The sequence below is a fragment of the Micromys minutus genome (genome assembly GCF_963924665.1).
Source record: "Micromys minutus genome assembly, chromosome: 4".
Lineage (NCBI taxonomy): Eukaryota > Metazoa > Chordata > Mammalia > Rodentia > Muridae > Micromys > Micromys minutus.
In genome coordinates, this window is record NC_137973.1 from 14,292,596 (window position 1) to 14,306,684 (window position 14,089).

Sequence of the window (14,089 nt, forward strand, 5' to 3'; positions counted from 1 at the left end):
CATTCCCCTACAAGGTGTGGGAATACACACATTCACTGGACCAAAGGCCTCTTCTCCCATTCATACCAGACAATGTTATCCTCTGCTACCTATGCAATAACAGCCTTGGGTCTCTCCATGTGGTTGATATATTAGTCCCTGAGAGCTCTGGAGGGTTTGGTTGGTTGATAATGTTCTTCCCATGGAATTTCAAACCCTTTCATCTCCTTCAGTCTTTTCTCTAGGTCCTTCAAGTGGGTCTCTATGTTCAGTCTGATGGTTAGCTTCAATCATTCTCAAGTGTATATGTATGCTCTGGTTGAGACAATGCTGGGGGCATCCACATCTGGCTCCTGCCAGTATTTCTTAGCATCAGCATTAGTGCATAGGTTTGGTGGCTGAATATGGTATGGATCCCCAGGTGAGGCAATCTCTGAATGATCTTTTCATTAATCCGTGCTCATCTATTACTGCCTGTATTTCCTCCTGTGAGTGTTTTGTTTTCCCTTATAAGAAGGACTGGGGCATTTACATTCTGACCTTCCTTCTTTTTGAGCTTCATAATGTCAGTGAATTGTTTCTTGGATATTCTAAGCTTTTTGGGCTAGTACCTGCTTATCAGTAAGTGTATGCCCTGTGTGTTCTTTTATAATTGAGTTACCTTACTCAGAATTATAGCTTCTAGTTCCATCCATTTGCCTAGGAATTTCATAAAGTCATTGTTTCTTATAGCTGAGTAGTACTCCATGTGCACTTCCTTTGATTTAGCCTTTTCCTCTTTTTGTTTTAAATTATTGGGTAATGTATTCATTTATATTTATAATGTTATTCCCCCTTTTAGTTCTCCTCTGAAGCCCCCTATTCCAATTCTTTCTCTGCTTCTATGAGGGTGCTCCCCTCTACCCACCCATTCCTGCCTCACTACCCTAGCATCAAGTCTTCACAGGACCAAGTGCGTCTTCTCCCACTGATGCCAGATAAGGCCATCCTCAGCTACATATGTAACTGGAAACAAGGGTCCCTACATGTGTATTCTTTAGTTGGTGATTTATTCCCTGGGAGCTCTAGGAAATATAGTTTGTAAATATTGTTGTTTTTTCTATGGGGTTACAAACCCCTTCAGTCATTCCCTTGAGTTCTCCATCATGGTTTCTAGGCTCAGTCAGATGGTGGGCTGAGATCTTTTGCATCTGTATAGGAGAGACTCTGGCAGAGCCTCTCAGGAGACATCATATCAGGCTCCTGTCAACAAGCATTTCTTGGCATCTGCAATTCAAAGCACTCCAAATCTTAACTTAATGATAATATGGAAACTAGATTAAAATTAGGAAAGACTAAACACAAAAAGAAGTTTCAATATTTTGTAAAGCAATACTAAAATAAAATAAGTCAATAATAAAAATGTCCCAAAGTTAACTTATCTAAACTCAATGTTGGCAGACAAGCAATTATAATAATAATTAAGATGTCAGAATAAAAGAGAGTCAACTGAGGCTAAAGACTGAGTTTCTCCCTTCTTAATGCCAAAAGAAATTTAAGAAAAAGTAGAAATCTCATAAAGCATATAAGCCATTAATAAATAAAACTCAAAAACAAGTTTTTTTAAGGAGATAGAGAAGAATAAAATAAAAACTATGCCAAGGATATTGAAGATCCTGGTGATTATAAATGTATGAGTCTTAGCAACTGAAAAGCCAATATCAACTATTTTAACTAATTCTTTGACAAATCATGTGTTTTATTCGTATTCCATCCAATTCTTCCTCATACCTCCTAATTTACTTTTTATAAGTCTCATATAGCATAATTTATAAGTTGCAATCTTATTGTGCCTTTTCCATACCCAATATTTTACAAGTTACATATGCCCACTTTAGATCTAAGAGTCCTACTATAGTCACGTAATGAATGTTTTGTAGAGAGAATCTTCAGTTCATCTCTATTCACCATTAATTTCCTAATTAATTTGAAGCATCCAAATTTGAAATTTTGCAAGATATGCAGGTGGGAGATGTTTTAAACTAAGTCATAAGTCAAAGAAACATAGATCATTTTACAAATCTTGTATACAAAGTTTTTACTGTTTCCTCTCCAAATTTAAGAGCAGATTCTCATTAGGAGTATCCTGAGTTTTCTTTAGGGGACAGACTCAGGTAGAAATGGGTTTAGTAATTCTTACACATGACCATAGAATCTGACATCAAACAACTGATAGCCTGGGGATGGGCATAGAAAGAGGAAGAACAGACACCTCTCTTGCCAAAGGAAGCTGCTAGTATTAGAAATAAAGTACCCATGCAACTCTTTTAATTAAGAGGAGTCAAGTGCATACCTCTCTAGAGTTTTCAGCCCTATGTTTTGTCGACTAGTTCATGGTACTCTGCAGACTACAAAAATAAGATGAATATTAACCCAATTGCAAGTCCTTCAAACTACAATGTTGAGTAGCCTGCAATATGCATTACTTTAAAAGTAGCTCAACGCTAGTGGGAGTCGAAAACCAATACATTCTTGGACTTACGGTTCAGTCTATGATATGAAATTACCCCTAACACTTCTTGAGCAGTCAAGAAACTGAGTTGAGATAGATCATGGATCTAGAGGAAAACCAAACACTACTGTCCTGTGAAAAGCATATAGCAAGAACATGATTCCCATGGGACCCAATGCTATAGTTACAAATTTAGTGCCTTGCTCAGATATCACAAAAAAAGATACCTCCTACAGCAGATGGAAAAAATAAGGAAATCACTGTCAGACAACATGCAATGAGAGACTCTGGGACACTTAGACCTAAATCTCCATCAAATGCTTGCCCTCGGTTCTCAGGGACCTCTGGGAGAGAAGCATGGAGATTGTAAGAGGCAAACAGGATAGAGGACAGCAAGGACACAAGGACTTCTAAACTCAGCAGGGCCATCTCATATATGTACTCACTGACTGTGGCAGTGTGCTAAGGGCCTATACTTGGCGGCACCAAATGGGATTCCAGTGCAGACAGAAGTAGTCACAACATATCCCGTTCCCATCCCTAAGCCGGCAGCTATCTTCATTTGATAACCACTGGCAAATAAATATTTAGTTAGCTTTTTTTACAATCAAGTGTTACTGAAACACAAATCACTCTTTCTTGGATGTTCTGATATTTCTCATTAAAAAAATCATGAAAATAAAATGTTCATGATACTTTTCATCACTGTTTCAAAATTGTAAGGTGTCTGTTTAGATGTATGGAGCTTTGTTTTATAATCATGAAAGTTTACACTATGAAGATAAAATAGAACAGTCATTAAAGGATGAAGGCAAGGTTGCTAGGACACTGGGCACTACTCTAATGCTTGCAGCTGGGACCATAAGTGTGCCTGGAGTGTGGTTTGTGCTGCAGTTGCAAGAGCTGAGTTTTAGGGTGGAGCTCTGATGAGTTGGAGGTAGGATTTCTACCTGCTACAAGCAGAACCTTATTGGAAACTTGTTTCCCTGGTGTAGACACCTTTTCAGACCACAAAGAATATCAGTTTTAACTGCTTAAATGTTGACTTGGAAAACTTGTTTTAAGTTTTTTCAAGTATTAGAAAAATGTAAATGAGCTTTATATGTTTTCTTTACAACATTATTTTTCTCTTTGCACCCAATGCTATTCTCTCTCAGACCATGCATAAATTGAACTATGAGAAAACATTTGTGAAAATTTTCTCTTCTATTTCATTTTTTTTCATTTAGTCATTTTTACATCCCAAACTTTGATAGGAATAAGAGGGGAACATGGTCAGGTATCGGGTGGGGAAACAGGACTGAAGCCCTGAGGGGTGAAAGAAAGAATGGAAACTGGCAACCTCAGAAGGTAGTATGTGAGGGGACCCTATAGAATGTACCAGAGACCTAGAAGGTGAGAGATTCTCAGGACGAAAAGGAATGGACCTTAGATGTAATGACCTACATTGGGGAGAGGGAATTTTTAGAGCCTATCTCTAGCAGAAAAACAAGGGATGTGAAAGGATGGGGTTGCTATCCCACAGTCAAAACCTCTGACTCAGAAATGTTTATGTCCATACAAACTGCAGGAACAGAAACAAAGAAGAGCCCAAGGAAAAGGTGGTCCAGTCACAGGCCCAAATTGAGCAAGTTTACTCTTTTCATAAAGCATGTACATCACTTACATCTGCCGAAATCAGAAAATTTTAAACTATTATTAGCCCTCTTTTTCAAAAAAAAAACTATGTATTTGATGAGTTGAAAGGAGTGTTTTAAATGTTAAATTTCATCTATTATACAGACAAAACAAACACATTAAATTTAATTCTGATTTTCATGATTTTGAGAGAGACAGATGTCCTCAGTCTAAAGAAACTTAAGAATTAACAAATTCATACACCTTAAAGAATTTTAGGTGCCCATGGAGACTGCTCATTTTGTAATTTACTTCTGTATGCAAGCATGAGAGTCCAGGTCCCAATGCTAGGGAAGAAAAGATAGGAGGATTCCTGACATTTGCTAGCTAGGTGGTCTAGCCAGGAGCCAGGTCAACATCAAAACCTCAGTGTGAGAACATGTCTCAGAAAAGTAAGATGATCGTGATTAAAGAAGACTAAGACCAGAAATCAATATGTGTTTTTCATATGTATTTGGACTCATACTTGTGTAGCATGAACACACATATACAACTGTGCAAATAAATCTACAAATATGTTTAAAGCTGACCTTTCCATAGAGTGAAAAGTTGTTAACTGAATGCACAATAATCATAATTCACTTGCACATCCATAGATGTGAATTTGTGTCCACATGGTACACACAATGTAAGGGGTAGTAAATCACATAAAAAAACAAAGGCTGGACTCAAACAACTTAGGTCATGTTATAAACTATGAATAGTTCATTTAAGCAACAACTTCTAATATGTGAATATTTTTAACATATGCCGAATGGATTAGATAACAGAGCTTGAAAATATTCAATTCAAAAAAATAGCACTAATTGCAAAAATACTCTTGCTAAATTTACTAGGAATCAAATATAATTTACATAAGCAATATGTTATTAAATAAATATTTGTATATCAATATGTAACCTTCAGAAAATGTTTTCTTTCCTCATAAACAGGCCATTAACATTGGAAATTAAAACAACAAAACCTAAAGAAAAAATGCGGAGTATGCATGAAAGTAAAACATTGGTCTTTTTCTTTACAAGCTTAAATCTAGATATTCTCTCAAAGCTATATTAGGAAGATTTTTGTACCTCACCGGTTAGGATGAATGACTTTAAAGTCACAAGGCTCTAGTTTTTTTTTTTTTTTTTTTCCATCTGGAGGCAAATATAAAAACGGAAAGCACCAAAGTTATTTTCTTTTGCTATTTATTTGTGAGGTGAAGATTAGAAATTTTATCTCGGTATTGAGTATACAAAATTTGTAGATCCCAACAAGCTATTTACATGTGTACCTTGTAAATTTAGCTTAATATCATTATAATAATAATGACAAGAAAAACGTCAAAGCAATGAAATAAGTTTTCTATGGTATGAGTTATCTTATTTTTTTTTAATGCAATTCACGGGCATTTTCTATTTTATTATTTTTTCTTTCTTTTTCTTTTTTTTTAACACTCCAGATTTTATCTCCTTCTGGTCTAATTCTCCGACTATTTCACATCCAATACCTCTTCTCTGCCTTACCTGTCTTCATGAGGATAGCCCCATCACACCCACCCAACTAGACCTCTAAACTCCCTGGAACCTCCAGTCTCTTGAGGGTTAGGTGCATCTTTGAGTGAACCCAGACCCCAAGAGTCCTCTGCTGTGTATGTGTTGGGAGTCTCATATCAGGTGTTGTTTGCTGCCTGGTTGGTGATCAAGTGTCAGAGAGATCTTGGGGGCTCAGATTAATTGAGATTGCTGGTCCTCCTACTCTAAACATAAGCCAATATCACATCAAGAACTATAACATGAATTTGTAATTGCCTTTTGAATAAGGATCCTAATTTTATCCTCTGTATAGGCAACCCCACACTTATTTGCAGATGATAAAATATCAAATTTCTGCATGGCTTTTTTGGAATACTTATGCTCTTGAAAGAAGAACGGGGTCTTTTTCCTTCATATTTATCTCACTAATTTGGAGTAGTTGGACTATGCAAATGATTTTCCAAATATATTCTCTAATATTAATTTCACATGAATACTGTTATTTGTTCTTCAGAAAAGCCTAGTCACTATTTTACCTACTTTTAGAGAAATCTCTGTCATGTTAGCCATGAATACAGAGTCTTATAACAGTAACCAACTGTTTTTTGAGTAGAATGAAGGACTAGTTTATAGGAAGAAATATATACCTGGTGCTGTAAATCTAATAAAAAAATCCATGGTTGTAGAGTTTACAGACCCCAGAGATAAATCTAGTACTATTGGTCTTTTATCTAGACACAGTGTAAAACTGCTTTATAAAGTCATGTCTCTCTACCCATAGATTAGTGGAGCTTTCATAATTCATTCAAGAAGTCTTTTGCAATAGATGTTTAATACAAAACAACTCTTTGAGTGTACTATGAATAGGTGTGAAGTGTTCATCCATATATGGGAAACCTATGCAATTCTGTGTCCTTCCTGAAGACTTGGGAACCAGTGCAGAAAAGGAGATTGAAAGCTTCTAAACCCTCAGATAATTTAGAACCAGAGCTAAACATTGTTTTTCTGATAGGATCATTCATAGCAGTTGTTTACCTACATAGTATCAAGCCAGAAAACATTCTAGCAAAGACTGAGGAGGGGTCCCTGACCCTTACTCCTAACTGAGAAACTATGGACAGTTGATTTCTGAGGTAGTGTGCTAAATAGTTTTATATTTGCTTGGTAACAACTAGAATCATCTTAGAAGAGGAAACCTCAGTCAAGAAAATGGCTGCCACATAAGATTGGCCTGTGAGTAAGCCTGTGATGGGGGTTTCTTGATTCGTGATTTATGTAGAAAGGCCCAGGTTTCTGTGGGAGGGTACCATCTAAAAGCTAGTGATCCTCGGTGCCATGAAAACACAGGCTGAGCAAGCTATGAGGAGCAAGCCAGTAAGTAGTCCTCCTTTATGGCCTCTGCATCAGATTCTGTTTCAAGGTTCTTGCCCTGAATCCCCTCAGTGCTGAACTGTGAATGGGAAGTATCAGCGGGAGTAAACCATTTCTTCTCCACATTGACCATGCTCATAACCTGTTTCATAACAGCAATAAAAATCCAAACTAACAGTGAAATAAACTGAGAAGTGGGGATTAGTACCTGTAGGTAGATTGCATTGTGGCCCCACAACTATTTAACCAAACACAAGTTGAACTAGACTTCTTAATCAATTAAAAAGATTCAAAGTTATGGAGTGTGAGTTAAATAGGATCAAAACACATTTAGTCAATTCTTAAAGAATTGATCAAATATAGTAAAATCTAAATTATTTAATTAATGCAATTTTTCAATAGGTAGGCAGCCACTAGCATACAGTAAGCCTTAATTATATATTAGTCATTTCATGTACATTATATACCTCTTTATTACAAGAAATTTGTGAGATCTTGCCCCAAAAAATGGGTTAAAAATAATTAAGGATAATTGAGCTTTGTCTCCACAGACTTATGGACACAGATATGCATACACACATATACAGCAACCATGGAAATCAAATTTGTGATCAATTTAACTAGATATAAATTTGTAAATATATAATATTACAACAATTAGGCAATGCTGTAGGTTATGAATGCTTTGAGAGCAATGTTTTTATTATTATTCTCATTGGATTGATAGAAAATACATCTATATATGGAATTAATGAAAAATACAGCAATAAGTTTACGCAAAAATGTACTATAACTTGAAGGTTGAAGACATTGTTGAGAATATTATGAATGTAGTATATACTTTGTTTTTCTGGATCATTCTTAAGGTATTAGAGTTATATCTTCTTTTTCCTTTCTTTATACTTTCCCAAGTATCCCTACCCATTTTCCTCTAATTGCTATTAGATGCATAATATATTTATATTATATATTATTTACATATTAATATTTAATGTATTAATATATATTATATTTAAAAATCTATTATAATTAATGTACGAATATATAAATATATGATATATTAATATATTATTTAATATGTATTAAATTCATACTATATATATTTATATAATGTATGTGTATGTATTATCTAAAATATAACATTGAGTACATATAATGTTACTTGTTTGTATGTTTTTAGGGTCCATAGTCTAACATACTCCAACCAATTATGTATTCTACTCTGGGAAGAGACATGTTTTCTGTCTCCAGGTTTACTCAGTTGCCTGTAGTTTATTGGGTAGTCTTGGTGGCCTGTCAGCTGTTCTTTGTCCAATTTGATATGATAATTTTTGTCCTAGTTTAACTCACACTTGGGCAGTCATTATGAGTATAACTTCTGATATTCCTAAAGACATAACCTCACAGCAAATACTACAATCTTCTGACTTTTACTATCTTTCTACCCTCTATTCTTCAATGTTCCCGGAGATTATGGAAGTGTTCTGTTGATGTATACATTGAGACTGCTCTTCACATTCTGCATATTGATTCATTTTGGTTTTCTTTATCAGTCTCCACTACCACATCAATGACCAGCATGGTATTATTTCCCTAAAGACGCAGAAGTGGCATGTAAACCTTGGTAGTAACCAATATGTTTCTAATTGAATGTAAGACTTGCTCAACAAGATTGATGCTATACATGTCACTAAAACCTTAGCTGACTGATCAGTGTTAGTGAAATATCTGGTTTTGGAGAAGACTCTACAACCACTAATTTACTAAAACACATTGTATATTTAAAGGTTAAATTTATTTTAGTGTGTGTGTGTGTGTCTGTGTGTGTGTTTATATATAGGTAGGTATGTAGGCAAGGATACATGAATGTGCATGTTTGAAGAGGCTAGAAAAGACTCGCTGATTCACTGGAGCTAGTATTACAAATGGTTGTGAGCATCTTCAGTGATTGCTGGGAATATTATCAGATATACTGCAAGAATAATATGTTCTCTAAATGTTTTCACCAACTCTCTAGTTGGTGAAATATTTTAATTAGATAAAAAGAAGTAGAATGTCAAAGTTTAAAACATATCTCCTCCTAATTTAAATATTCATTAAAGTTCATGATTTGCTTACATCTTTCTTCCAGTCCACTTCTTGTTGACATTCTAATTTCCCTGTAGTTGGTAATCTAAACTCAACTTCTGAATGCACTTTCTACCATCTGACAAAGAGAAGAAATCAAGGAATTACTAAAAGAGGTGAAGGGTTAGCTTTCAAAGATTTCATATATAAACTTATATACAAACCATATATATATGGTTACAAAAGGTTAGTTCACAGTGCATAGACTAACTGAAATACTATTTAAGGATTTTTATTTGTTTTGAAGAACTAATCCTATCTTTTAGTCTATATATAAATCCAAGTCAGAACTATTGGAATGGTTTGCTATTCTTTTTTTTTCCTCATTTAATCTTTTTTTACAGTCCAGACATCCCCCTACCAGTGCACCCTCTGACTGTTCCTCATGCCATACCTACCCTATCTCCAAGAGGATGTCTTCATCACCACTCCCAGCACCACCATATCCGATCTCCCCACTTCCTGGGGCCTCAAGTCTCTAGAGAATTAGGTGTTTCTTATTGCACCAAGGCCAGACCACGCAGTCCTTTGCTGTATATGTGTCTGGGCCTCATATCAGTGGGTGCATGCTGCCTGGTTGGTGGCTGAGGATCTGAGAGATCTCAGAGGTCAAGGTTAATTGAGATTGCTGGTCTTCCTATGGGGTTGCCCTCTTCCTCATCTTTTTCCAGTTTTTCTCTGTTCTCACAGTATTCTCTTCATGTTGTGCATATGTGCATAACTATACACATGCCTGAAGCTTTGCTTGTGTGGTTTTCTTCCAAACAGAAAAGTTGCTAGTTATTACTCTAGATTTGATCATTTTGTTTCTTTGGAAGTGAGTTTTTGATACTATGAAAACATTTTATATTATATTCTTAAGTGAGAACAGAACAATGTAAAATTGACATTTTCTGTAGCACCACATTTTCTTTTTGTTGTTAACCAAAAGACTTCTTGATAGGATTAGTAAACACCAATATCACTGCACAGCAGTAATTTCACTGCTTTTTTTATTTTTAAAGAGAAATCATCTTTTCTCTCTAAAATAGAATGTTTTCCATCTTGTCTTAAAGAGAATGGAACTTCAAAAGTCTTTCAATCTCAGATTTCCCAGACTTATGTTTATAAATGTTTAGGAATCTTCTTTAAAAATTGTCAATGCTGTCAAGATTAATTGTTAAAAGCAACTCAAATTATAGAGCTAGCTTTTTAAAATAAAAATATGCCATAGAATTCTCATCTAATAAAACATCTACTGTTTCATTCATAATCACACTAATCACTGTCATGTTATACGTTTTATATCCTATTTCCTGTCAGGAGTATGGTCAATCTTCCAATATTCGATTTCTATAGGCTTCATTATAGAAATGTGTAAAGCTAAATTATTTGTGAAATGATTAAGTGAATGTACCAGAGCCGTTGTATTATTTTTAACTTTTGTTCTGGTTTGGAGAGAAACGTTAGAAACTGAAATTGTTTTAATAGATTATAATGCCTCTATTGTTAACATTTATACACAAGAGATACTGAAGTATGTTAATAATGTTTATTACAATTAATTCTAGTTGGGTAAAGAGATTTGCAAATTTGAAACTAAGTTAAAAAATATATCATTATATTATAAACTTGTACTTTAAAGGAGATAAGTTGATACCATCACAGTGGGGAAAGGCACATAGACAAATCATAATATGAGCTTAGGGATTTAAGGATACAATTTCTGACCGCCATCAAGCCTGATGCCTGATAAAAATAACTTTTACCTCAAAATCAGGCAGATTCCAACTCTTGTCTACTTATATAAAACAACAACAACAAAATAAACCGGTTTATTTGATTTGTACCTATGTGTATCTATGTGTGTGCATATATGCTCCTGAGTGTGTATATGTGTGGAGGTCAGGAGTATGTGTGGAGGAGCTGGAATAACAGCTTGTTGTGAACCAACTGGTATCGGGAACTAGTAACTAATTTTGGTTGTTTATAAGAAAGGCAAGTGCTCTTAAATGCAAGGTCATCACTTCAACCCCTGCACATTAATTTATGCATATCTGAGTTTATCAGTGTAGAGATGTTAGGGTGAAAACTGAGACAGTGAAGTTAACCTCTATAGCTGGTATGTTGTTGTTGTTTCTCAAATACTAATGACTTTCTCATTAGAAAAAAAATAGTAAATATTTTGCCACCTTGGAAGAAAGAAGTATTCTAGCCCCTTGGGATCAGTTTGCTCATTTCTCCATGTTTTAATGTCTACAAAATTGGAATTTAAAAGTTTTTATATTTCATACATTGCCCATATAGTAGCAATTTCTAAATATAAATATATTTTAATAAGATTGCTTCTAAAATAACTCAAACATGTTTTGTTACAGGAGAAAACTGCATGGCCACTGAATACAGCAAGATGAAAAATATGCTTTTAGATTTACAAAACCAAAAGTATATTATACAAGAAAATGAGAGCCCCAGCAGTGATGACGTATCTAGGAAGAAGCCGTTGGTGGATCAAATGTTCAAGTATTTTGATGCAGACAGTAATGGACTTGTAGATATTAATGAACTAACTCAGGTATGATCAATGATAAAATAAAATGTCTTGATTAAATATAGAACAGAGTTTTACTTTTGTTAAAATTTACTAAATTTAATAATATATTTAAATAATATTATTAAAAGAGTAGAAATGAAATGATAAGTAAAATTTAATCACACAACTGTTTTGGAGATATCTTCAGGGGGATGATGGGGTTGAAAAAGGCCTGGGATTTGTAATTTGATCCTAAGATAGCCCAGGGTTGGAATATCACACAGGGTTTGTTTACCGGGCATTTATCACGAAACCCTGGAGGAAAACATAAAGAGCTAGCTTATTTATCAGAAACATTTATCAAAGTACTGTACTGCTTTATAGTTTAAAAATACCTTCTTGTGATGCACACTGTACCTTAAAGAAAACTATAAGCTGTGCTGTGGAATTTATAAGATTTATCCTGATGCACTCTGGAATACATATAATGTTCACTTTCTGTGAATGTATAAAATGTGTCTGAGGAGGCATTTGAAGATGCCTTAAGCAGAGGGTGAGCATGTGCTACTGTTGGCAGTGATGTGCACTGTTGAGGAGTAGAGCTTTTTCAGAGTGGATTACAATGCGTCATCGTTGCTTGTAATAGTGCATATATGTTCCTGAAACAGCGTTCTCTGTAGTCTTTCTACCTTTGTCTTTTATGATGATATTGGAGCACTGGAGAACTCATGGCATAATTTAGAATGTACTCCTTTCTCCCTTTTTTCCCTTACAACTTTATTTAAAAAAAAAAAAACAAAAAAAAAAAAAAAAAAAACAGAGATACATGTACAGATTTTTAAGGCATTTTTGGCACAAAAATATATGAATATATTTTTGTCAGTACTTGATTCTTTTTAAAGGTTTCATAGTATGCATTGAAATCTTACTAGTTCTAATAAGCATAAAGCACATGGAAAACCAAATGTAACATGGAAATAGTCAAGGTTTTCTTGGTATGTATAGATTAGACATAATGATTTTTAAATACCAAAAATTGCTACCAGACTCCTTTTTATAGTCTTAAGAAAATTTGTTACAACTTATAACTCAAATGTTCTATAAAATACATCTCAGCCTAGTTTTTTTTTTTTTAAGTTTGGAATGTCAGCAATTGATGATTCATTGATTCCAAATTCTCAATTTTAAAAAATGATATTCTTTATAAATTTATCCAGTTTTTGAAGCTGTCAATTTTAGAATAGAAAATTTTTTCTTATTTTTTCTTTGTAATATGCAAAGGTTTCTTTTTATTTTATTGAAAATTATTGTTAATATAATTTATTCCAACTGCAGTTTTCCCTTACTCTATTTTTAACAGCTCCTCTCCACATCTTGCTTCTTCTTCAGGTTCATTCCCTCTTCATTTTTCTTCAGAAAAGTGTAGGTCTTCAAAAGACTATAACTAAACAGGAAACAACAAGACATAATAAAGCAAGCCTTTATTTGATAGCCCAAAATCAAGGAACAAACCCAATAGGAGAAAAATAGTCATTGAAACATCAGTTCGCACTGTTAGCAGTCCTATAAAACCACCTATTTAACAAGGTTAGCGTTTATGCAGAGGACCTGGCGCAGACTCCTGCAGGCCCTGTTCTTACAACTTTATTCTCTGTGGTGTCCATATGAGTCTTCTTCAGCTCATTTGCTGGCCGTGTTCTGCGGTCCTCCAACCGCCAACTCCTAAGATCTTTCCTCTCACTCTTCCAATGAGCCCCCTAATACCCAAAGGAAAGACCAAAGGAGGACCAATTTCTCTCTGACTAATGTCATTCTCAGCACTAGCTCCCATCAACTGCTGGAAGAAGGTCCTCTGATGATAACTGAGCAAAGCTCTATTATATGACTATAGCAAAATACCATTATAACTCTTTGGTTATTTCTTATTTCATTGATTATTTTGCTAGTTGTGTTTGGTTCTAAGATTGCTGGGCTATCCGTTCTCTAGTTCTTGGACTTTCAGGCAGTGTACAGCACGCATTCTCTCATAAGGCCGGGTCCTCACCTAAAGCAAGTATTGATTAGTTACTCGAACAAATTCTGTGCCACCCATGGCCAAGCACATCTTTTGGCAGACTTTATTGTCGGTGGAGGATCTTGTGCTTGACTTGGTCTGCAGATTTCTTTTACCAAAGCTTGCAGAGTATCTTTTTGTGCCAAAGAAATTCACATGTATGGGTGAATCTCTATAAAGGCACCTGTTCAGCTTATCTATGATCAATGAGTTGTACAGTTGATTACTCTGCAAAGGAGTTCCACTGTCAGTTTTCAGAGTCATTTTTTTTTTTTTTGTTTTTGTTTTTTTTTTCCTAGCATTTTCCTGGATTGCTTAGGGATTGTCATAGGATCCCCTCAGCCAACACAGGCCCATCACTGAAA

General features: G+C 34.8%; 1 protein-coding gene across 3 annotated transcripts in view; it reads left to right on the forward strand.

The window, feature by feature from the left end:
- The window catches only part of FSTL5 (follistatin like 5), a gene marked incomplete at both ends in the record, with an annotated part of 572,330 nt that overhangs the window by 257,574 nt on the left and 300,667 nt on the right, over positions 1-14,089 (forward strand). For all 3 annotated transcript variants that reach the window (XM_080915373.1, XM_080915374.1, XM_080915375.1), the window contains one exon: positions 11,517-11,713. In XM_080915373.1, the coding sequence (XP_080771499.1) occupies positions 11,517-11,713 (197 nt within the window). The remainder of the gene's footprint in view (positions 1-11,516; positions 11,714-14,089) is intronic.